Consider the following 26483-nt stretch of genomic DNA (forward strand, 5'->3'; position numbering starts at 1 on the left):
GCTATATTCTGTATCTACAGTTAGATGTGGTGGGGCATACCAGTAATTCCAGTCATTGGTGGTTAGAGGCCAAACCAGACCTCCACGCTATCTTGGTTTACACTACGAGTTGGAGGCCAACCTGGGCTACATAAGACCCTGTCTCAAAATAAAGGGGATTCAGCAAGATGGCTCACCAGGTAAATGCACTTGCCCCCAAGCCTGATTACCTGATCTTGGAACCCATGAAAAGCAGTTTCTACAAATTATCCTTTTTTTTCCCCCTTATCTGCTTTTGCTCAAACACGTGTGTTCATGCATAAATACAATATAAACACACAAAAGAATCACCTTATCCTTTTTTTTTTTTTCCCCTTTGGTTTTTCAGGACAGGGTTTCTCTGTAACTTTGGAGTCTGTCCTGGAACTCACTTGGTAGCCCAGGCTGGCCTTGAACTCACAGAAGGATCCTCCTGCCTCTCCCTCCCGAGTGCTGGGATTAAAGGTGTGTGCCACCACCGCCCGGCCTGCTTTCTTCCTTTTCTTAAAACAGATTTTATTTATATTTCATGTGTATGAATGTTTGCCTGATATGTATGTGTACCATGTGTGTGCAGTGCCTTGGAAGGCCAGAGAGGGTATTAAATTTCCCCTGGAACTGGAATTACACACTGCTGTGAGCTGCCATGTGGGTGCTGGGAACTGCACCATTAAGGGCTCTCAACTGCTGAGCCATCTCTTCAGCCATCAATTGCTTCATTTTTATGCCCTCAGGTCATTGTTTGGATGTACCACAATTAATAACTAGTCATTGATGAACAGTCCTGACTGTCCTGGAACTTGCTTTGTAGACCAGGTTGGCCTCGAACTCAGAGATCCCCATGCATCTGCTGGGGTTAAAGGTGTGCGCCACCACTGCCTGGCTTGTTTTCAGTATTTTGCTAATGTACCTAAGTTCTTCAATAACTAGCCTTGTATGTATCTCATTGCATGATTAAACATGTGTGTAGCTAAGGATAGCCTATAATTGCAGCCCTCAGAAGGCTAAAGCAAGAGGATAGAGAATTTGAGGGCAGCCTGAACTTCATAGTGAGATCCTGTCTCAGCCAAGCCAGTAACACATGGCTGGAGGACCTTGAGTTTGAAACTAGTCCAGGTTACATGTGGTGAGTTTCAGGTCACCTTGGGGTTATCCATGGGAGACCCTATGTCAGAAAACAAACAGACAAAGAAGAACTGGAGCAGTGGCTCAGCAGTTAGGAGTAAAAGCGTGCAGCAGCACTCTTCCAGAGCGCCTGGGTTTAGTTCTCAGCAGACACCTGTACTTCTATGTACATTCTCATCATCATTTCTCCTCTCTCTCTCTCACTCTCACACACACACACTTAAAAATGATAAAAGTAAAAATCTTAAAAAAATATATAAAGAATGGCTAACTAGTTGGCTGAGTGGGTAGAAGACCTTGCCACTAACCAAGCCTGATGATGTGGGATCCCTGGACCCTATATGGTGAAAGGATAGAACAGACCTCCACATGTGTACTTGCTGATTCATGCACACATTAACAAGCACGCAACATAAAAATAAAACACATCTATCAACTGAAATAACAGTAGCCAAAAAAATACTTTTTTAAAAAAAGAAACACTGGGGGCTGGAGAGATGGCTCAGAGGTTAAGAGCACAGCTTGCTCTTCCAAAGGTCCTGAGTTCAATTCCCAGCAACCACATGGTGGCTCACAACCATCTGTAATGAAATAGGTGCCCTCTTCTGGCCTGCAGGGATATGTGCAGACAACACTGTATACGTAATAAACAAATCTTTAAAAAAAAAAAAAAGCACTGAGGGTGTGTGTGTGTTTGTGTGCGCGAGCACATGCATGCACTTGTGATACCAATGATTTAACCCAGGACATTGAGCATGTCAGGTAGAGTTACTACTCTGTACTCAAGCACTTGACCTTTTAGTTAGATATGATAGTGTTTGGCCAGCGGATGGATTTTGGACTTTGTAGTAGGTGCTTATGTTTTTTTTTTTTGTTTGTTTGTTTGTTTTAATTTTTTATTTTCCAGAGCTGAGGGTGGAACCCAGGGTCTTGTGCTTGCTAGGCAAGTGCTCTACCACTGAGCTAAATCCCCAACCCAAGCAGCTAAGTTTTTAAGAGTTGTCCCTCAGACAAGTTGTCCCTCAGTGAGTTTAGTTTGGTGGGTGCTTGGTGGTAGAGGAATAATTAGCCATCTGTCAGCACTTGCTATTTAATAAAATTCTTCAAGTGGCTAGGATATGCAGATGGTGTTCAGGACCATTTTTCTACTCTATCTAGCATACACAAACATTTATACAAGGCATAGAATAGAAATATATGAGGATTGCTATTACAACATAGGCTATCAAATGTTGGGAAAGAAATGTATTGGCAAGAATAAAATTGATTTGTATTCTAAATTTTTTTTTTATTGTAGCAGAAATGATTGGTCAGTGTTGTGAAATACCCCATATGAATAGCCCAGTAGTGACACTGAACTTTTTTGGTTTTATGTCTGTTTTGTTTGTTTGTTTGTTTGTATACAGGGTCTCTATATAGCCCTGGTTATCTTGGAACTGGCTGTGTAGACCATAGTGATCTTTAATTCGAAGAGATCTGCCTGCCTCTGCTTCCAGAGTATTGGGGTTAAAAGCTGGTTTATTGTTTGTTTGTTTGCTTGCTTTTTTCAAGACAAGAGTTTTTCTGTGTAGCTTTGGATCCTGTCCTGGAACTCACTTTGTAGATTAGGCTGGCCTCTAACTCACAGATATACGCCTGCCTCTGCCTCCCAAATACTGAGATTAAAAGCATTCGCCACCACTGCCTGGTGCTGAATTGTTCTTTTTTTTTTTTTTTTTTTTGTTTTTGTTTTTGTTTTTGTTTTTGTTTTTGTTTTTCGAGACAGGGTTTCTCTGTGTAGCTTTGCCTTTCCTGGAACTCACTTGGTAGCCCAGGCTGGTCTCAAACTCACAGAGATCCACCTGCCTCTGCCTCCTAAGTGCCGGGATTACAGGTGTGCGCCACTACCGCCCGGCTGAATTGTTCTTAATCATTGAGTTTCAGTATAACAGATAATTTTATTAGTTTCTTTTGCTGTGGGATATAGCTATTAGCATCTTTTATTGTATTTTGGATTTACTTTTTGAGACATGGTCTTTCTATAAGCCTGGCTGTACTGGAACTGACTTTATAGACCAGGCTATCTTCTAACTCAGAGCTCTTCCAGCCTCTGCCTCCTAAGTGCTAAAGGATGAAAGGCATGCACCTTTAGTCTGGTTTTAATCCATTTATACATCTAGCCATTCATTTTTCTTTTTTTTTTCTCCAGTTCTGGAGGTTAAAGCCAGGGCCTTGCAGTGGTGGACAAGCACCCAGCTGTCGGACTCCATCCTGAAACCTCACTCATTTATACTTGATACTTGGGACTCAATGTAGGGTTTCTTGCATGCTAGGCAAACATACTCTGCCAACTGAGCTTTATCTTCAGCTTTGTTTTGTTTGTTTTGTTTTTGATTGTTTTTATTTTACTTTACTTATCTGACTGTTTATTTTGAGACAGACAGCGTTTCACTTTGTAGCACTGGCTGGCCTGGGATTCATTATGTAGATTTGGATGGCTCAGAGATCCTGCCTCTGTCTTTAGTTGTCTCCACGTGCTGGGATAGAAGGCAAATGTCACCCCGCCTGGCTCTACACCTTATTTTTTAAAACAGGATCTTTCATTGAATCTGGAGGTCACTATTGGGTTAGGCTTGCTGACCAATGAATTCTAGAGGTCCACAGATACTTTCCTGACTGATCCAAGAGTCTCATACTTAGTAGTAGCCCAAGCTGGCCTTCAGTTTGTATATAGCTGAAGCTGGTGTTGAACTCCTGTCCTGATTATCTCCCAAGTTCTGGGATTACAGGCATGCACGATCCAGCCCTGATTCTTAGTATACTAGAAATAATGTATAGTTACAAATGCAGGGAATGAAATTATAGCAGCTATTTTTAAGTTGTTTCCATTGCATTCAGAATATAGGTGCTCTGTAGAATGAAATGTTAAAACTGTGCTGAAGGTTGTAATTTTGTTGATTTTGTTTTTATGGATTTGTCTATGAAAGAGCTCGGGTTCCTGCCTAGAATGATTTTAATCATTTATCACATGCTTAATTAATGTTCACATTAAAAGTAGCTGGGTATTAGGTATGGGAGTGCAAGCCTATAATTTTAACACTGAGGAGCTTCAGACTGGAACTAACTTGGATTATATAGGAAGTTCTGTGGGAGCCTGGATTACGTACAGACCCTCTCTCAAAAACAACCAACCAAGGACAAGCATGGTGGTATACATCTCCCAGAACCTGGGAGGCAGAGACAGGAGGACCCCTGTGAGTGAGGCCAGCATGGTCTACATATCAAGTTCCAGGACAGCCAAGGCTACATAGTAAGACTGACTCAAAAAACAAAATAATGCTGGGAGGCAGTGGCGCACACTTATAATCCCAGCATTCGGGAGGCAGAGCCAGGCGGATCTCTGAGTTCGAGGCCAGTCTGCTCTACAGAGCGAGATCTAGGACAGGCACCAAAATTACATAGAGAAACCCTGTCTTAAAAAACCAAACCAAACCAAAAAACTACTCACAACACCCCCCCCCCCCAATCCCCCGTCCCCTAGGGTGTTTGGGATTGGAGAGATGGTTCAATGTTTCAGAACATTTGGGTTTTTTGTTTGTGTTTTTTAAACAAGATTTTTCTGTGTAACAGCCTTGGCTATCCTGGAGCTCGATTTGTAGATCACATTGGCTTGAACTCACTGAGATCTGGCTGCCTCTGCGTCCCTAGTACCTGGATAAAGGCTGTGCTACTACGCCTGGCAAGAGCATTTGCTCTTGAAGAGTACCTGGGTTCAATTGCCAGCACCCAGGTGGCAGCTAACAATTGTCTGTAGTTCTAGGGTATTCTGTGTTCTCTTCTGGCCTCTGGGTGGTACTAGGCATTCATACAGGTAAAATACACATATATGTTAAAAAAAGCAAACCACCCACCCAAAGTAAAATTCAGTCAGATTTTCTTCCTAAAACCTATGTCTCCGTTTATTTAAAAATTTTATTCATGTGTCCGTGGGTGTATGCTACATGTGGGTGCCTAAGGAGGCCAGATGATGTCATTGGATTTTCTGGAACTGGAGTTGTAAGCACTTAGTTGTAAGCTGCTTTATATGGGTGCTGGAGACCCAAACTCAGGTCCTTTGGGAGTTTGGGAGAGCAGCAAGTGCTACATATCAAGTTCTAGGACCATCCCTTAGTTATCTTTTTTATTAATTGTTTAAAGATTTATTTATGTATATGATTGCCTGGGAGTTATGGATGTTCATGAGCTAATATGGGTGCCTGGGAAATCAATGATCTTAACTGCTGAGTCTTCTGAACAGTTGTCCCTCCCTGTTTTTTTTGTCAGGGTTTCAGGCAGTCTAGAATTGCCTCAAAATTGATAATACATTAAAGCTGGGGCTGACTTGGATCCTCCTGCCTTCATCTCGTAAGTGTTGGGATCGTAGACATGTGCCACCACACTCAACTATTAATCTGTTTATTTTGTGTGTAAGAAGGCAGTGGTTGGCCGGGTGGTGGTGCAGGTCTGTAATCCCAGCACTCGGGAGGCAGAGGCAGGTAGATCTCTGTGAGTTCGAGGCCAGCCTGGTCTATAAAGCGAGTTCCAAGAAAGGTGCAAAGCTACAGAGAAACCCTGTCTTGAAAAACTACACACACACACACACACACACACACACACACACACACACACACACACACAGAAGGCATTGGTGTGTGTACATGGGTGCACCTGTGTTGGAGGCCAAAAGTGTCTTTCTCAGTTGCTCTTTACCTCATTTATTTTTTTTTTTTTAGAATTTTAGTCTTGTGGCTTGTATGCGGTACATTCATGAAGGTCAGAGTACAACCTTGGCCAGCAGACTCTGGAGATTTGCCTTGCTTGTCTGTACTTCACCAGTGCTAGGATCTGGAACTCAGAGCCTGCTCTGACTTCAAACCTTGGATCTTCTTTCCTCAGCTTCCTAAGCACTAGGATTATAGATTTGTACCTCTGTGCCCTACTCCTCTCAGAGTTTTGATCTACAGTTAGTAAATCTGCAGAAGTAGACTCCTTAAATAGGGAGGCTCACCCATATTCCATTGTATGCACAAATCACGTTGATTTTTTTTCTTTTTTTTAGCTGAGGATCGAACCCAGGGCCTTGCGCTTGCTAGGCAAACGCTCTACCACTGAGCTAAATCCCCAACCTGTTTTTTTTTCTTCTTTTTGACTATGATACATAATCCTGTGAACATATGTATACATTTTTGTGTGTGTCTGTATTTTTCCCTGGTGCTGGGGATTGCATATATGCTCTTGTAGATGATAGGCAAGTACTCTACCACTGAACTTATATCCCCAAGCCCTGGCTCTGTATCTATTCATCTTGAGTATATCTGTGAGTGGAATTACTGGGTCATGTGATTATTACTCTGTCTGAAGAAATATTTTAATCTCTTAAGTTTTGATTTACCTTATGTATATGAATTTTGCCCACGTGCATGCATCTTTACCATATGAACACCAGGTGTTCATAGAAGTTAGAAGAGGGTGTCAGATCCCCTGGAACTGGGATTAATTGATGTGGGTGCTGGGAACCAACCCTGGGTCCTCTGTATTCTGAGCCATCTCTCCAGCCTGGATCTTTTTTTTTTTTTTTTTTTTTTTTTGGTTTTTCGAGACAGGGTTTCTCTGTAGCTTTGGAGCCAGTCCTGGACTAGCTCTGTAGACCAGGCTGGCCTCGAACTCACAGAGATCCACTTGCCTCTGCCTCCCGAGTGCTGGGATTACAGGTGTGCACCACCACCACCCGGCCAGCCTGGATCTTTTGATCTCTTAACAGGGTGTATTAAAGTTACCATCATAGTTTTCTCCACCAATACTTGTTATTTTACTGGTGGCTTTGATTTGCATTTCCTTCAAAACTCAACACATTTGTTTTTTGGCAATGTGTCTTATAGTACAATGTAATCCATTTGTAATTGGTATATGAAGAGAAGGCAGAGCCAATTCCATGTCCTCAATTATGATTAAATTTATTAAAGTAGTTAAAGCACCTGAAGTTTTACTGTTATGGAATGATTGATGCAGTCATTAATAGTTTGAGCTTCAGTTGTGCTATCCAACTTTGAATCCTGGCTCTGCCATTTACTAAACAGCTTACCACTAGGCATGTAGTAAGTAAGTGTAAAAATACATGTATGAGGAGTATCCAAGGAGGATCATTGTGCTTGACACATCAGAAATACGGAGGAAACACTACTTACATTTATGAGTTGAATAATATTTATCAATGATTGACAGATTATTCTTTGTCCTTTTTTTTCCTTGCTGTGTGGTTTTGGTGCCTGTCCTAGAACTCGCTCTGTAGACCAGGCTGGCCTTGAACTCACAGAGATCCGCCTGACTCTGCCTCCCCTAGTGCTGGGATTAAAGGTATGAGCCACCACCGCCCGGCTCAAGTTATTCTTAAATTACAGATTACATCAGAAATGTAGGTGCCTAAATTAGGCAAATACAAATTTTAGAATCAGTTAAATTTTGGCACATAAAAGACTCGTTTTCCTATTCAGGCTTTCTCTTTTGTTGTTGTTGTTTGGTTTGTTCCGGTTTTCAAGACAAGGTTTCTCTCTTTAACAGCCCTGGCCATCCTGGCTGTCCTGGAACTCACTTTGTAAACCAGTCTGGCCTTGAACTCAGAGAAATCTGCCTGCCTCTGCCTCCCAGTTGCTGGGATTAAAGGCCTCTGCCATTATACAGAGCTTCATTCAGGCTTTAAAATTTCAGTAAACAAACTTTAAAGTCACAGTCTTTCTGAATTTTGGCAAAGTGGCTCTCAAGGGCTTTTAAAAAGGAAATTCTGTATTTCCTACTCCTTGGTGACTCCATAAGAATGGAAAAGTAAGTGTATTATTTCCAGTTGAATTTAACTTACATATGTGAGTTGAGGCATCCTGGGTCATTCTGTTTAACAAATTTCATGGGAAAGAAGTCTTAACTTTTAAAAAAGATGTTTGTTGGTGTTTTGCATACATGTATATATATATGTGTTTGGTGGAAGCAGGGGCCAGAAGAGAGCATTGAATCCCCAGGAAGTAGAATTATAAATGGTTATAAGCTAGTCTGTGTGTTGGCAGTGAAACCACCATCCTCTGGAAGAGCATACGTGCTCTTAATTGAGCTTCCTCTCCAATCCCATGTAAAAGCAGTCTTAATGTTGAGAGATAATTACTGTTAGAGTCAGCTATATCTTTTGATACCTTTTGAGTAAGGGAATTATTCACCACTTGAATTATTTAAATGAATTCTTTCTTGACAACTTGAGTGCCATGTGGATAGTAGTTTCAGGCATCGAGGAAGTAAAATGTAGGTGACAGATGAGTTCACTAAGCACATTTTTAAAGAAATGGCCCTTAGGGCAAAAATGATACTGTTTTGTGTCCCCTTGAGTTAAGCAGAGGAGGTTGTTCTTAGTTCTTGTATCCTAGGTACTTTGGCCTCTGCAAAATACTTAGTGTGTTTACACCTTTCTTGTATTATACAAAATGGAAAGCGCAGGCCTGTGGAACAGCTTTTTTTCCTTTGAATGCAGGAAATTTGTGCTGTTTAGAGACATGGACGTGGGAGCTGAGATGGAGGCAATTAGATATCAGATTAAACAGGCATATTATTTTTGGAGAAAGGATGTGGCCTGGGCTTCTGTGTTGAACAATTCCTAAGAGCTTCATTTATATTTATACTGTATTTTATTTCAATTGTTCAGAGTTGTGCTATGTAGTACTTTGTAGATCTTCCTAGTATAACATGGGGAAAATTTAGGATTGGGTACATTGGCATGAGTAGAGTATGGCCTATACTTCTAGGATTTGATTTTGTTTTGTTTGAGACAGGGTCTCACTATGTAGTTCTAGTTAGATGGGACTATGTAGGCCAGGTTGGCCTTGAACTCCCAGAGATCTGTGCTTGCCTCAGACTCAAGTCCTGGAGTTAAAGGCTTGTACCACCGTATCCTGTGTGCTTTGAGGTTTATTTTCATTATGACCAGTAATGAAAATGTAAAACAGATATAAATTGAAAATTACTCTAAGCCGGGCAGTAGTGACGCACGCCTTTAATCCTAGCACTGGGAAGGCAGAGCCAGGCAGATCACTGGGAGTTCGAGGCCAGCTTGGTCTACAAAGTGAGTTCTGGGACAGGCACCAAAACTACACAGAGAAACTCTGTCTTGAAGAACTGAAAAAGAAAAAGAAAATTATTCTAAACTGGTATGCTATGAATGGTTAAGTCAAGGTAATTAGTGCTTATTTTATCATCCATGACTAGCTGGGTCTTTATCCATTTGTTTGTTTGTTTATTTATATATTTTTTGAGACAGGGTTTCTCTGTAGCTTTGGAGCCTGTCCTGGAACTCACTCTGTAGCTCAGGCTGGCCTGGAACTCACAAAGATCTGCCTGCCTCTGCCTCCTGAGTTCTGGGATTAAAGGCGTGTGCCACCACTGCCTGTCGGGGGTGGGGGGTGGGGGGTGTTTATCTTTTAACAGTAAAAACATTTATTGTGGATGTAGTTAGGTGTTGTTTGCCACGGTGCTAATGTGAAGGTTAGAGTAACAGATAGGGATTTGTTCTCTGTACTGTATGAATCCCAGGGATCAAATTCAAGTTGTCGGAGTTGGTGGCAGATGTCTTTACCCACTGAACCATCTTGCTGGCCCTGGCTGGGTTTTCTTTTCTTTTTCCAGACAGGGTTTCTCTGTGTAGCTTTGCGCCTTTCCTGGAACTCACTCTGTAGTGCAGGCTGGCCTCGAACTCACAGAGATCTGCCTGGCTCTGCCTCCTGAGTGTGCCCCACCACTGCCCAGCTCATTTTGTATTTTTAGGCATTGGCTTTTGGGATTTCTAGTTGGAGGATAATACTGCGAAGGTTTTTTTATTCTCACTGATTGCCCATGTTTTGTCTGTCTAAAGTGTCAACCGAAGAAAAAGTCTGCACCACTGAAGTATGAAGTTGGCGATCTCATTTGGGCGAAATTCAAGAGACGCCCATGGTGGCCCTGCAGGATTTGTGCTGATCCATTGATTAATACGCACTCAAAAATGAAAGGTAATAACTTAGAGTTGATTATTTGTGATAAAATAGTACGTGGAACCATAGACTTGCAGCTGCTTTTATTTAGTGTAATTCAGGATTTTTGTTACTTTAGCAGTAATTCATTGTTTTCTTTGAAAATTTTATGAATTTTTAACAAATTTTCTCTTTTAAGTTTTTTTTTTTTTTTTTTTAGTTTGTCTACTCTGAGATTTAAAAGTTGTTAATTTAGGCACGTTGGTACTTGCCTGTAATCTCATGATTTGAAAGATTGGGGCAGGAATCATGAATTTGAGGGCAGCAACATAGTGAGACTGTTTTAAATAAAAATTCTCAGCTATTCTATATAGAGAGATGGGAAATGGAAATGGCTATTTAGCTTTACCAATTAATATATATTCCCAGCTCCTTTACCCCTTGTTATTTGTTGGAGATCGGGTTTCATGTACACCAGTCTGACCATCTGTTCTTCCTCTCTCTGTTTCCCATGTGCTTTATCGGTGTGTGTCACCCAGTGTATGTGGTATTAGGATCTTTTATGTGGTATTAGGACCCTGTGAAAGGGTCATTCAATCCCAAATGGAGTCATAAACCTCAGGTGAGAATGGCTGATTTAGCGGGTTGGGGATTTAGCTCAGTGGTAGAGCACTTGCCTAGCAAGCGCAGGGCCCTGGGTTCGATCCTCAGCTCAAAAAAAAAAAAAAAAAAAAAAAAGATAGAGAATGGCTGAGTTAGGGGATTGGAAGCAGGAGGATTAAGGATTTCTAGGTCATCCTTGCCTACACAGTAAGTTTGAGGCCAATACATGAAACTCTGCCTTAACAAGAAAGAATGACAGAATCTTGATTTGGAATATTTTTCTTTGGTTATTGTAATTTGTTTTTCTTACTTGGTGTTTCAGGGTTTCTATTTCTGTGAAGAGACACTGTGACCATGGCAATTCTTATAAAGGAAAACATTTAATTGGGTGGCTTACAGTTTCAGAGTTCAGTCCATTATCCTGGTGGGACATGGCCACATGCAGGCAGACATGGTGCTGGAGAAGGAGCTGAGAATTCTAAATCTTGATCTGCAGGCAACAGGAATTTGACTGAACTAGGTGTAACTTGAGCATAGGGGACCTCAAAGCCTATCTCTACAGTAATGTACTTCTTCCAACAAGGCCACACCTATTTCATCAAAGCCACACCTCCTAATAGCGCTACTCCCTATGAATTTATAGGGGCCAGTTATATTCAGACGATCATACTTGGTTTAATATGTTTGAATCTAAGATACTGTAATTGTCTTAAAGCTAAGGTCTAAAACTTGATTTACTTATTTTTATAGTTTGCAGTAATGTATGTATGAGTGTGTGAGTGAGTGCAAGTGCTTGAGGAGGTCAAGTGATGTTCTATCTCTTTGAGCTGGAGTTACAGGCAGTTGTGAGCCATGGGTGCTGGGAATTGAACTCTGGTACTAGAAGAGCAGTAAGTGTTCTTTATGGCTAAGCCATCCCTGCAGATGCCTAATTTTATTATTTGAAAAGACAAGAATTTTATTATTTGTCTTGGTCTGGAACTTGCTGTATAGACTAGTTTGGCTTCAAACTAGTGACTATCCTGCTTCTATTGCAGAATTATACTGTCCCCCAAACCAATAAATACTCCCCCTAACCCATTCTCACCCCTCAAAAAGGAAAAGTGAGATTGCTGAAATTGATTTTATAGTTTGAGTTTTTTAGTTAATTTTTTTTTCTTTTTTGAGACAGGGTCTCTACATAGTCTTGGTTGGTCTGGGGCTTACTCTGTAGACCAGGCTGGCCTTGCACATAGAGATTCACCTGCCTTTGCCCCTGAGTGCTGGGATTAAAGATTTACTTATTTTTATTTTATGTGGATGGGTGGTTTGCCTACCTGTATGCAAGAGGTTGGATTCCCTGGAATTGGTGTTATAGACAGTTGTGAACCCATGTGGGTCCTGGGAATTGAACCACTTGTTCTCTTGAACAGCACCCAGTGCTCTTAACTACTGAGCCATCTCTGTAGCCCCTACAGGGATTTTTGTTTGTTTGTTTTTATTTGTTTTTTAAAGGATATATTTTATTGTTTTATATGTTTTGCCTTCATGCATGTATGTGTACCATGTTTATGCCCAATGCCTGTAGAGGCCATAAGAGTGCACTAGATCCTTGAGAACTGGAGTTGTAAGTGGTTGTAAGCTACCATGTGGTGCTGGAAATCAAACTCAGGTCCTATATAAGAACAGCCAGTGCTCCTAATGGCTGAGGTGTCTTGCCAGCACTGGAGTTGTTTTTTCTGTTACTGTACTTGTGTTGAAGAGTTTTGGTTTCTTTCCTTTTGGTTTTCCTAGACAGGGTTTCTGTGTGTAATAGCCCTGTCCTTGCTTTGCAGACCAGGCTGGCCTCAAACTCACAGAGATCGATCTGCCTCTGCCTCCTGAGTGCTGGGATTAAAGGCACACACCACCATGCCCAACATGCTGTGTAGTCTAGATTGGCCTCTGACTCGTAGAGATCTGTCTGTGTGCCTTAAGACTTTTTAGTAGTGTGATTGAACACCATGACCAAAAGCAACTTGGGGATGGGTGGATATTTCTTTTTCTTTCTTTTTTTTTTTGGACTGGATGGGTGGATATTTCATCTTATATTTCCAAGTAACAAATATCTATCACTGAGGAATTCAGGGCGAACACTGAGACAGGAACAAGCAGAAACCATGGAGGAGTGTTCTTACTGGCTTGCTTAGCCAGTTTTCTCCTATCACCCAGGACCATCTGCCAGGGATGGCACCATGCACAGTGAGCTGATCCCTCTCACATTGATGATCACCAAAGGTCTGCTGAGGCATTTTCTCAATTGAGGTTTTCTTTTCCCAAATGACTCTATCCTATGTCAGGTTGACATAAAACTAGTTATCATATTTCTTGAATGCTGAGATTAAGTTTTGATTTCTTATTCACTGTAGTTGTTTATTTTTCAAATACTATTTACATCATAATAGATTGAGTCCTCTGCCAGTACAGTTGAAATAATAATCACCTTGCTTATCTTAGTGGGAAAGTAGAGTCCAGTAAAAGAGAGAAGCCACCAGCTAATAACTAAATAGGTAATTTCCTGAGAAGTGTACCAAACAGTGTTGACTTCTAATCAGTGTTAGGAACAAGGGCCATCAACAGAAGTATTCTGGGCAGTTTTGCTTATAGTACTTGCTTTTTTTTTTTTTTAATGATTTATTTGTTTATATTTTATATTCATTGGTCATTTGTCAAATGTATGTCTGTGTGAGAGTGTTGGATCCCCTGAAATTGTAATCATAGTTGTGAGCCATGTGGGTACTGGGAATTGAACCTGGGTCCTCTGGAAGAGCAGCCAGTGCTCCAGTCCCCTAGTGATTGCTTTTTTAAAAAATTTTTTTGAAAGATTTTATTTTTTTTTTTGACAGCTAATATTTTATTCAGATAGCAGTCTCATTACATGTGGTCCAAGAACATTCAAATAGGAACTCAAATAAAATCAGATGTTAAAGATCATTCTTCAAACATCATAGCCAACGATGCCATGTTTGCCTATAATCTCAGACATAAAACCACATCCACACCTCAGAGGCCACCAAACCATTCAGCATAGCTTCCTTAACTGTAAGCTGTTTGAAGCTTTTTAAAATTATTTTTATTTATTATTTATTTATTTTATATTTTTATTCATTTTATGTATATGAGCATTTTTCATGTATGTGTGTATGTATGAATACACATCACATGTGGGCCTGATGCTCGTGGAGGTCAGAATGTCTGTGAGTTTGAGGCCAGACTGACCTATGAAGCAAGTTCAGGACAGCCAGAGCCGATACACAGAGAAACCCTGTCTGGAACTTCCTCCCCTCAGCTTCCCCCCCCCATAAACAAAAACCTTCCTTTCCGGGAGCTCCTTTGCATTCAGAGAAGTGAGCTCATTGCTAGTTTGTTTCTTTCTCTAGTTTTCCCTTTAAATATTTTCAGTTTTGTTTTCTTGTTATGACAAGATATAATCAGTTGAGTTTAAAAAACCTTACTGAACATTTGTAGTAATGACTCTATTTTTCCTGAGCGTGCTTGCTGTTATTTCTTTTGTTGTTGCCATTGTCCAGTAGCCTGTGAGAGATGTTGCAGCACTTTAAAAAGTGTGTGTGCTCATGTTTATGCATATACTAAGTACACGTGCCCTGGGGCCTGTGTGGAGGTCTCTCTCCTCACCATGTTCTTAGTGATTGAATTCAGGTTGTCGGGCTTAGCCACAGCACCTTCCCTGCTTGAGCCTCTCACCAGCCCTAGTCAATAGCAATGCAGTTCTTCCTCCAACTTCTTTGAAAAATCTCAAGCCTGCAGAAAATTTAAGTACAATGAAATGAACAACTATGCATTTAGATTTAACAGTTACAGAGTTGTGTCAATTCTTTTATTTAGATTTATTTATTTATTTGTTTGTTTATTATGCATGCAGTATCCTCGCATGTACACCTGAAGGCCTGAAGAGGGCACCAGATCTCATTCTAGATGGTTGGGAGCCACCATATGGGTGCTGGGAATTGAACTCAGGACCTCTGAAAGAGCAGCCAGTGCTCTTAACCTGTGAGCCATTTCTCCAGCCTGAGTTGTGCCAATTCTTAGTTGATATGAATATTAAAATTACAATGTAGTATAAGTACAGTATATAAAAATAAAATGATTTTTCTTTTTGTCCCCCTTAGGTTAAATATTTCAAATGATGTTAGAAAACACAAATTTTGGGAGCTGGGGATGGAAAGTAAAGTGCTTTCCTTTCAAAGCAGGAGGACTGAATTTCAATCCTCAGTAACAGAAAAGTCCAGGCACTATGGGAACATCTATAACACCAGCACTGGTGGGGCCCAGAAGGCAAGAAAGGCAGAGTTCTGCAACTAGAATTACAGGTGGCTGGTGGGCTTGTAAAATGGGTGCTGGGAACTGAACTTGGGTCCCCTGCAGGAGCAATATGTGCTCTTAACCTCGGAGCCATCGCTTGCTTGTTTGTTTTAATTTATTTAATTTTATGTGCATTGGTGTGAGGGTGTCAGATCCCCTAGAACTGAGTTATAACAGGTGTGAGTTGCCATGTGGGTGCTGGGAATTGAACTCAAGACCTGGAAGGACAGCCAGTGCTCTTAACCACTGAGCCATCTCCCTTGCCCCATTCATCTTTTGTTTTTGAGACAATATCCTGTAGCCAAGGTTGACCTCAAAATTATTGTGTAGAGGGGACTGAAGAGATGGCTCAGCAGTGTTTAAGAACCCTGACTGCTCTTCAGAAGTTCCAGGTTCAATTCCTAGAACCCACATGGCAACTCACAACTGTCTATAACTCTAGTTCTAGGGGACCCTGTGGCAAAATACCAATACACATAAAATAAGAATAAATTAATTGGGGCTGGAGAGATGGCTCAGAGGTTAAGAGCACTGACTGTTCTTCCAGAGGTCTTGAGTTCAATTCCCAGCAACCACATGGTGGCTCACAACCATCTGTAACGGGATCTGGCTCCCTCTTCTGGCCTGAAGTCATACATGCTGTATACATAATAAAATAAATCTTTAAAAAAAAATAATAATTAAAAAAATATTATGTAGAATGACCATGAACTCTCCATCTGCCTCCACCTCTAGATTATAGGGAAATGTCATCAACCTTGGTTTAGATGGATTTTTTTTTTTTTTTTTTTTTACTTTTTGTTTTCTTCGAGACAGGTTCTCACTATGTACCCTGGCTAGCCTGGAAGTCTCCTGTAGACCAAGCTGGCCTTATACTTACAGAGATATGCTTGCTTTTGTCTCCTAAGAGCTGGAATTAAAGGCACATACCCAGACAACCCTTCACTTAGTTTTAGATAAGGTCTTTTTTGATCCACATGTCTGTCTCAATTGGACTGTTTTATTTTTTTCCTTCCTTAGAGACGGTTTCTCTGGGTGTAGCTCTGATATTAAAGACCTACTCCACCACCACCTGGTGCCTCAGTTGTCTCTTTTGTTTAAATTACTTAGTTTGAATTCTTTTTTTTCAAGACAGGATTTCATTGTGTATTTTTGGCTGTCTTGGAACTCACTCTGGAGACAAGGCTGGCCTTGAACTCACAGAGATCTGCTTTCCTCTCTGCCTCCTGAGTGCTGGGCCTAAAGGCTTGTGTCACTACCTCCCGGCAGTTTGAATTATTTCGTTCATAATTCTCTCTAAAGAAGTGAGAGTTAGTGCTGGAAGTGGATGCTGGTGGTGTGAGCTTCTTTGGAAGATAATTACCTGTTGTAATTCTAATCGTTTTGAGGCCAGGGTTGGGGGACTGAGTTAAAGGCTAGTCTAGGAAAACCTTAACTCAGGGAAACTAAAGTTATGAGTTAAACTTTTAAAAAGAGATTGTATGTGCATGGCTATGTATACCATGTGTGGAGGTCATAGGACAGCTTGTGGGAGTTTCTTTTCACCATGTAGGTCCTGAGGATTGAACTTTGGTCATCAGATTTGATATAGGTGCTTATCTCTCTGACTCCCTGCTTTTTGTTTTGTAGTCTAGGATGGTTTTGAACTTGTGGTACTTGTTTGCTTTTACCTCCAAGTGCTAGAGTTATGTGGTACTGGGAATTGAAGAACTGCTAGGCAAACTGTACCTACTCCAGCCAGTTATAATTCTGTGTGTGTGTGTGTGTGTGTGTGTGTGTGTGTGTGTGTGTGTGAGAGAGAGAGAGAGAGAGAGAGAGAGAGAGACAGAGAGACAGAGAGACAGAGACAGAGAGAGACAGAGACACTGGGGATTGAATTCAAGGATTCAGACATGAAGCATATGCTTTGCCAACTGAGCTGCATCCTCAGTCAAGCCTGGTCATTGTTCCTTCTTGGATTGAACTTCACTTCTCATCCCAGCTCATCATGGTTTTAGTTTTGTTGTTTTTGAGATGAGATCTTACTATGTAGTCCTGACTGGCTCTGTAAACCAGGTAGGCCTATAACTCACAGAGGTTGGCCAGCTTCTGCCTCCCAAGTACTGAGATTAAAGGCATGCACTACATGTCTGGCCTACCTATTTTTTGGGGGGGTTGGGGGGAGCCGAGGATCGAACCCAGGGCCTTGCGCTTGCTAGGCAAGCGCTCTACCACTGAGCTAAATCCCCAACCCGGCCTACCTATTTTTTTAAGATGTAATTTTTATTGTTTTTATGTGTGGAGGTGTTTTACCTGCATATGTGTCTGTGCACCACATGTATGCAGTACCTATGGAGGCCAGACAGGGTATCAGATCTCTGGGACTAGAGAGAGAGAGAGAGAGATGATTGTGAGCCACCACATGGCTAATCATCCTGTAATCACCAGCCCTGTAATCAACATGGGTTTTCTTTTTTATCTTGATTTATTTTAATTACTTGTATGTGTATGTGTCTGTTTTTGGGTAATGTATACACAGGCCTATGGATGTCAGAGCGTTGAGTTCCTCAGAGATGGAGTTATAGGCAATTGGGAGTCACCAGATGTGAGTGCTGGGAACCCAACTCAGATTCTCTTCAAGAGCCATGCATGCTTTTAACTGCTGAGCTATCTCTAGCCCCTTCAAAAATACTTCTATTTATTTTTATGTGTATTTGAGGGTACTCACAGAGGGCAGAAGAGGGTGTTGGATTCCCTGAACCTGGAGTTACAGGAGATTGTGAGCTACCTGATCTGGGTGTTAGGAATGGAACTTAGTCCTCCAGAACACCAAGAATCACTCTTAACAGCTTAGCCATCTCTCTAGCCATTCAGCATGGTTTTGAATATATATATTGGGGCCTCTAACATCCTCAACAAGTGCTCTAACATCTGCAGGACTCGGTGCTCTCCTTTCATCTTGTGTTTCTGAAGACCAAACTCAGGCTGAACGCAGGTTGTCAGGTTTGCTGCCATGTGTCTTTACCTGCTGAGCAGTCTGTCTGAGTGGCCCAGAGAGCTCCTGTGGCTGTAGGAGATTTGGCTGTGATCATGTTGAGTACTCATCCTTTTGAAATAATGACACCTTTTTTTATCCTTATCTAGTTGCCAATAGGAGGCCCTATCGAGAATACTACGTGGAGGCTTTTGGAGATCCTTCTGAAAAAGCCTGGGTGGCTGGAAAAGCAATCGTCATGTTTGAAGGCAGGCATCAATTTGAAGAACTCCCTGTCCTTAGGAGAAGAGGGAAACAGAAAGAAAAAGGATATAGGCATAAGGTAAAGACAATCTATAAACAAAAGGACCTCTCAAAAATTATCTTATGGGTTGGCTTGTGGAAGAAACAGCATTATAGATTTGAAATATACTATTACCTTGGTTAGTAGGATATCTGAAGAAGTAATCACTAGAAAGTTGATATATTTTGTAGGGATTAGCTGAGGCTAGTTTCCATACAACTTTATGCTGCGTTTTTTGTTTGTTTGTTTTGGTTTGGTTTTTGGTTTTTGGAGGCAGGGTTTCTCTGTGTAGTTTTGGTGCCTGTCCTGATCTTAATCTGTAGCCTAGGCTGGCCTCAGACTCATAGAGATCCACCTACCTCTGCCTCCTGAGTGCTGGGATTACAGGCGTGTGCCACTACGCCCGGTCCTGAGTTTTTTGAGAAGTGATTATACCTACCTCTGACTTGCCAAAAAGAAAGGGACACTGCAGTCTTTGCAAGAAGAAAATGGTCAGAATGAGGGCTAAGGATCTCACTCAGCTTTCCAGGTGCTAGAATTGTAGAAATGTTCCCATAACATCCAGCTTTGATAAGGCTTTTTAGTTTTATTCTTTACCAGTTTTTAACTTTGTAGTTTCATACCTAGTTATATTTTAATCATGAGCATTTCTCTTTGTGTGTATGTGTGAGTTTTTTTCTTTGTTTTCTTTTTTTTGCTTTGCTTTTAGACAGGGTCTCACTGTTGCCCAGGTAGGCCTGACTTGGCAGTTCTCTTGCCACAGTCTTCAAGAATGCACAGAACATAGGCATGTGCCAGCACACTAGGTTTATGAACATTTGTTGCTTTTTAATCAATTCTTTTGTTTGTTTTTGAAACAGAGTCTCTATGTACCCCTGACTGTCCTGAAAATTGCCAAGTCAATATGTAGATCAGGTTGGCTTTGTACTCAGATTCACCTGCCTGTCTTGGAGTGCTGGGATTAGAGGCTGTGCCACTAAGCCCAGCCCAAAAGGTGGTGGTTTTATTTGTATTGTTTTTTTATAGATGTGGGTGACCTTGAATTCCAGATCCTCCTACCCCCACCTCCTAAGTTCTGGGATTGCAGGAATGCACCATCACCCTTAATTTATATGGTGCTGGGAATTAAGCATTTGTATTTTTTGCTTGATGCTTTGTTACAGTTTCCTTATCAGAAAAGTTTTATTTCTTTTGTTAAAAACTATGTGTGCACATGTACATATTTGAGACAGGGTCTTGCTATACATCCAGGCTGACCTTGATTTTTGTTAAAATACACATTAAAATACTGAGGGTGGGGGACTTTAATCCTGGCACTGGAAAGCAGAGGCAGGCAAATCTCTGAGTTTGGGGCTAGTCTGGTCTACAGAGCAAGTTCCAGGATAGCCAGTGCTACACAGAAAACACTTTCGCAAAAAACAAACAAAAAAAAGTGACATAAACTTGTCCTTCAGTCTCTTTTTCTCTGCCTCTGATATCAGTCCATCCATGTCTCTCACCCCATGTTGGGCACTGAATTCATGGCTTCTGCCATGTTAGGAAAGTGTCCTATTGATGAGCTTGTTATTTATCAGCCCTTGTTATTTTCATTTTATAAATGGGCTAGAGCTACAGCTTTAAACCCTAACTCCTTGTTTCCTTTTTCTTGGTAGTTCTTGGTAATTGTCATTCTCTGTCCCTGTGATTTCGCATTCTTTTTTTTTTTTTTTTTTTTTTTTTTTGTGTTTTGTTTTTCGAGACAAGGTTTCTCTAGCTTTGGAAGGTGTCCTGGATCTCTCTCTGTAGCCCAGGCTGGCCTCCAACTCACAGAGATCCACCTGCCTCTGCCTCCCGAGTGCTGGGGTTACAGACGTGCATCCCCACCACCCGTCTCTTCTTTTTTTTTTTTTAGCTGAGGATTGAACCCAGGGCCTTGCACTTGCTAGGCAAGCGCTCTACCACTAAGCTAAATCCCCAACCCTCACATTCTTTTATAGTCAGTTGTTTAGTCAGTCATAGGCTCTTGCCACACTGCTCCTTCTAACGTTCAACTTCAGCACTCAAGGGATCCTTCTCCCTCAGCGTCTTGAGTAGCTGGGACTCTAGGTATGAACATCTTGGCCAGCTGCTTTTTGTTGTTGTTGTTGCTTGTTTTTCGAGACAGGGTTTCTCGGTAGTTTTGTGGCTTTCCTGGATCTCGCTCTGGAGACCAGGCTGGCCTTGAACTCACAGAGATCCACCTGGCTCTGCCTCCCAAGCGCTGGGAGTAAAGGTGTGCGCCACCACCTGGCCGGCCAGCTTTTGTCAATTGTATAAGAAACAGTTCGGGGGTTGGAGATTTAGCTCAGTGGTAGAGTGCTTGCCTAGCTAGCATAAGGCCCTGGCTTTGGTCTTCAGCTCTGGTAAAAAAAAAAAAAGAGTTCATAGAGCTGGAGTGTTTGTTGATTATACCTGTAATCCCAGGAAGGAGAGGCTGGAAGATCATTGTAGATTTGAGGCCAGCATGCATGGTCTACATAGTAAAGTCTAAGCCCCAGCCAGATTTATAGAACAAGACTGTCAGAAAAACAAAGGGCACGTGTTCTTAGATTGTTGCTTCATACTCCAGTGTATATAACTGCTTTTATACTGTTGTTTTCAGAATCATAATTTGGATAATTCAGAGTTAGTGATAAACTTGAACTGCCATTTATAACAGGTGCATGGGATTTGTCTTCATCTCTCTCCCTCCCTTATTCTTTTAATATCTATTTATTTATTCACTTACTCATCAATTCATTCGTCCGTCCATCCGTCCGTCCGTCCATCCATCCATCCATCCATTTATTTAGAGACAGGGTTTCTTTGTGTAGCCCTGGCTATCCTGGAACTGGCTCTGTAGACTAGGCTGGCCTTGAACTCACAGAGCCTCCTGCCTCTGCCTCTTGAGTGCTGCGATTAAAGGCGTGTGCCACCTTTAATCTTTTGTCTTCATCTCTTAAGATGGTATAGCAGCTCGTACTTTATAACTATTCTACTGTTTAAAATTATAAAATACTTACTATATTATAAGGCTATCTTCTCACAGTAGTAGTGTATGCAGTTGTTAGGATGGAAGAGTTTAACTGCTTCTTGCCACTGTTCTCCCTGCATGGCTGTGTGGAGGGAGGCATCAGATTTTGTGTCAAGTTTTATTTAGCTGTGTAGATTTGTTAGCTCTCTTTAGAAGAATTCATTAGGGCTTTCATCTTTTGGAAACCTGATTTACTTTGATCACTAACATTGGCACAGATACATGTGTTTTTATGTCTGAAATTGATTAAAAGGTCAGTGTAGTACCTTACAGGAGAAGGCTACCTGTCTTGTAACATTATATTTTATATGTGTTGAGGAGCATTTCAGTTATTAATATATTTGTGACTAGTAGGTAGAACCTTGCCAAATAACATAACAGAGATCCAAGGATGGAAGGGTCTGAAAAAGTAGGTTTGCTTCAGAATCTGGATATACTCCTTCATGAAGAATTTAGAGATGACCACATGGATTTTGTGTACCTACTCGCTTTGTTTTTGTAACTCTGCATTAAGTAATTATGTTACGAAGATAGTTTGGTTATACTCCAATTCATTCATAGCACATATAGAAGAGCCTTGGTTAATTAAGTACCCTGGTGATAACTAGAATTTCAGGTCCTGTAGGGACACCTGACCCACTCATTCCTCTTATCTTATTTTTCCGTGCTTTTCTTTTTTGAAGCTTCTTTCTTTTTGTGTCACTGAGTGAGTGTATGTTTGTGTCCTTTATTACATGTCAGGAAGAAAATACTATTTTGTTCTACAGTGTAAATATGGAGGGTATGAGTCTTAAGAAATGAGTCTTTAGAAATCTACTGTTACTACTTTTAGTTGAAGTTAATAGTCCACTCTGTTTTGCTGATATATAATAAGAGTGTTTATTTTCATGGTACTATTTCTTGCAGTTATGATAGGTAACTTATTTGTTTTTTGATTTTTCAAGACAGAGGTTTTCTGTGTAGCCCTGGCTGTCGTAGAACTTGCTCTGTAAACCAGGCTGGTCTCGAACTCAGGGATCCACCTTCCTCTGCCTCCCAAGTGCTGGATGGAATTAAAGGTGTCTGCCATCACCACCCAGCTTCAGAGAGGAGAACAGCAAGATTAGCCAGGCATACTTGTGGACACCTTTGATCCCAATACTTGGGAGACAGAGGCAGGGGAATCTGTGAATTTGAGCCCAGCCTGGTCTACACAGTGAGTTCCTGTGTAGAACTCAGCCATAGCTGCATAGTGAGACACTGTCTTGAAAAAGGAACAACAAAAACAAACCCTTGAACAACAGGATTTTAGATTGATTCTGATTTGAGATGCTTATTTTCTCCTTGTTTTTTTCTTTTCTTCCCTTTCTTTTTGGAATAAAATAAATTCTTATTTTCCTTTTAATTTAAGGTTCCTCAGAAAATTTTGAGTAAATGGGAAGCCAGTGTTGGTCTTGCTGAGAAATATGATGTTCCCAAGGGATCTAAAAACCAAAAATGTGTCACCAGTTCAATCAAGTTGGACAGTGAAGAAGATATGCTATTTGAGGACTGTACAAATCATCCTGAGTCTGAACACGACCTGTTGCTTAATGGCTGCCTGAAGTCTCTGGCTTTTGATTCTGAGCATTCTGCAGATGAAAAGGAAAAGCCCTGTGACAAGTCTCGAGCTAGAAAAAGCTCTGATAGTATAAAAAGGACTAGTGTGAAAAAGGGCCTCCTGCCATTTGAAGCACAGAAAGAGGACCGGAGGGGGAAAATTCCTGAGAGCCTTGGCCTAGACTTTATCTCTGGGAGTGTATCTGATAAACAGGCTTCTAATGAACTTTCCAGGATAGCAAACAGCCTCACAGGATCTAAAACTACACCAGGAAGTTTCCTCTTTTCTTCATGTATGCAGAGCACTGCTAAGGCAGATTTTGAGACTTCAAATTGTGATTCTTTATCAGGTTTGTCTGAGAGTGCTTTGATCTCTAAACATTCTGTAGAGAAAAAGAAGCTCCAGTCAGGCCTGGTGTGCAGCTCAAAAGTACAGCTCTGCTATATTGGAGCTGGTGATGAGGAAAAGCGAAGTGATTCTGTTAGTGTGTGTACCACTTCTGATGATGGGAGCAGTGACCTGGATCCTATAGAACATAACTCAGAATTTGATAACAGTGTCCTTGAAATTACAGATGCTTTTGATAGGACAGAGAATACTTTATCCATGCATAAAAATGAAACAAAGTATTCTAGATATCCTGCCATAAACAAAGTAAAAGAAAAACAGAAGTCCCTCATTACTAATTCACATGCAGACCACTTAATGGATTCTACCAAGACAGTGGAGTCTGGAACTACTGAGATATCTCAGGTTAATCTTTCTGATATTAAAGTCCATACTCCTGTTCCCAAAACCCAACCAGAATTTAGAAACGACAGTCTCACTCCAAAATTCAGTGCACTACCAAGCATTTGTAGTGAAAACTCATTGACAAAGGGTGGAGCTGCAAATCAGACTCTGTTACCTTTGAAAAGCAGACAGCCCAAGTTCCGTAGTATAAAATGCAAGCATAAAGAAAACCCAGCTGATGCAGACCCCTCAGCTACAAGTGAGGACCTCAGCTTAAAATGCTGTTCTTCTGATACCAAAGGCTCTCCTTTGGGCAGCATATCCAAAAGTGGGAAAGCAGAGGGACTAAAACTACTGAACAATATGCATGAGAAAACCAGAGATTCAAGTGACATAGAAACAGCCGTGGTGAAGCATGTTCTGTCGGAATTGAAGGAACTCTCATACAGATCATTAAATGAGGATGTTAGTGACTCTGGAGCATCCAAGTCATCAAAGCCATTGCTGTTTTCTTCTGCTTCTAGTCAGAATCATATACCTATTGAGCCAGATTACAAATTTAGTACATTGCTAATGATGCTAAAAGATATGCATGATAGTAAGACGAAGGAGCAGCGGTTGATGACTGCTCAAAATCTGGCTTCTTACCGCACTCCAGATCGTGGGGACTGTTCTACTAGTAGCCCTGTAGGAGCATCAAAGGTTTTGATGTTAGGAGGCTCCACACACAACTCTGAAAAAACTGGAGATGGCACTCAGGACACAATCCGGCTGAGTTCTAGTGGGGGTGACTCTTCATTGTCTGGAGAATTGTCTTCTTCCCTGTCTGGCTTAGCTTCGGACAAAAGAGACCCTACTTGTGGTAAAAGTCGCTCAAACTGTATTCCAAGGCGCAACTGTGGCCGAGCAAAGCCATCATCCAAATTGAGAGAAGCAGTTTCAGCCCACATGGCAAAAACCCCAGTAAACTCCAAAGCCTTAAAGACTGAGCGCAAAAGGAAGTTGAACCGACTTCCAGCTGTGCCCATTGGCGCTAACCAGCTGGGAGACAAAGAAAGTGGAGGCTCCATGAATGGCCCATCAATGGGTGGGGCTGAAGATCTTGGGAAAGAAGAGCCTCTTCAGCAAATGGGCCATTTAAGAAATGAAGACACCCATTTTTCTGATGTACATTTTGATAGCAAGGTTAAACAATCCGACCCTGATTCAGTTTTTGAAAAAGAACCTTTTGAGAACAGAAAAGGCCCAGAGCTAGGTTCTGAAATGAACAGTGAGAATGATGAACACCATGGTATTAATCAAGTGGTGCCTAAAAAGCGGTGGCAGCGATTAAACCAAAGGCGCCCTAAGCCTGGAAAACGCACTAACAGATTTAGGGAGAAAGAGAACTCTGAGGGTGCCTTTGGAGCCTTGCTTCCGGGTGACCCTGTGCAGAAGGGGCGGGATGATTACTTAGAACAAAGAGCTCCTCCTACAAGCATACTTGAGGACTCAGCAGCAGATCCTAATCATGTCGGCCACTCGGATTCAGTTGGGCCACGGCTGAACGTTTGTGATAAATCCAGTGTTTGCATGGGTGATGTGGAGAAGGAGACAGGAATTCCCAGTTTGACACCACAGACCAAACTCCCTGAACCAGGTAAGGTTACATCTGGTAGAAAGTGATTAGAGAATTTGTTGATAATGTTGCTTTCATGACAGAGTTGCTGTTTGCTGTTCTGAAGTCCTGGGTCTGTCTGCTGTAATGGGAAAAAAATGTCTTACAAACTGGGAGGGCAGAATTATTACTCAATTAAGAGACAGTTTTATTTAGAAGACAGAAATCTAAAGCTGGGGTTTCTGTATTTTCACACTTTTTGTTGTATTTTATCTTGCTACTATTGGGTTGAATTTAAGGCCTTCTGCATAGTTGTCAGTACTCTACTCTCGGGTTACGTGCCCACGGTTCATTTTTTTCAGAAGCCTTTCTTCCTTTCTCTCTCTAAGTCCCAACAATTTTTTTTCCCATTTCCGGTTTCTTACCTTATAAAATTCACTGACATTTTGTGATCCAGGCGATAAGTGAGAGGCTCTACTCTAAGAGACGTGCTAAGAAATCCTATCCTATGGGCTACTTTTTTTCTCTCTGAGTTTTTAAGTTTTTAAGATGGGGTGTCTGTGTAGTCCTGGCTGTCTTGGAACTTGGTTTGTAGCCCAGGCTGCCTCCAACTCAAGAGATCCTGGTGCTGGGATTAAAGGAGCACTACCGTTCCCAGCTAGTTTTTGTTTTTTTTTTTTTTTTTTTTTTTTTTTTTTTTTTAGAAGTTTAAAGTCTTATGTAATGATTTTCACTGTTTTTGCTCTTGATGTTTTTTGTTAGGTGTCATACCCAAGAAGCTACTGTCTATCCCAATGTGATAACATTCTTCCCTGTATTTTAGTTTAATTGTCTTAAGTCATATACCTATTTGTTTTGTTGTTAATTTTTTTGTGTGGTGGAAGGCATCGGCCCTGAATTCTTTTGATGTGGATATTCAGTGCTCCCATAATCATTTTTTAAAGAAACTGTTCTTTTTCCATTGAAATCATCTTGCTTTAGCTTCCTGAGTGCTGAGATTATAGATGCTCAGCTTTGAAAGAGTTTAAGAACACTGAACTGCTTGGAGGAATGCTCCAGTGAACCGTGGGCTTCCTGCGCTTTGCTGTTGTTCTTAAATTTTATTTTTTTAAATTTGTGTGTGTGTGTGTGTGTGAGTGAGAGGGGGGGGGGAGAGGGGAGGGGAGAGAGGGAGAAGGAGAAGGAGACGGGGTGGGGGGGG

General features: G+C 41.3%; 1 protein-coding gene across 6 annotated transcripts in view; it reads left to right on the forward strand.

The window, feature by feature from the left end:
- The window catches only part of Nsd1 (nuclear receptor binding SET domain protein 1), a 109254-nt gene that overhangs the window by 13183 nt on the left and 69588 nt on the right, over positions 1-26483 (forward strand). For all 6 annotated transcript variants that reach the window (XM_036188186.1, XM_036188184.1, XM_036188187.1 and 3 more), the window contains 3 exons: positions 10046-10181; positions 18210-18382; positions 22765-25324. In XM_036188186.1, coding sequence (XP_036044079.1) covers positions 10046-10181; positions 18210-18382; positions 22765-25324 — 2869 coding nt within the window. The remainder of the gene's footprint in view (positions 1-10045; positions 10182-18209; positions 18383-22764; positions 25325-26483) is intronic.

This window comes from Onychomys torridus, chromosome 5 (genome assembly GCF_903995425.1).
Source record: "Onychomys torridus chromosome 5, mOncTor1.1, whole genome shotgun sequence".
NCBI lineage: Eukaryota > Metazoa > Chordata > Mammalia > Rodentia > Cricetidae > Onychomys > Onychomys torridus.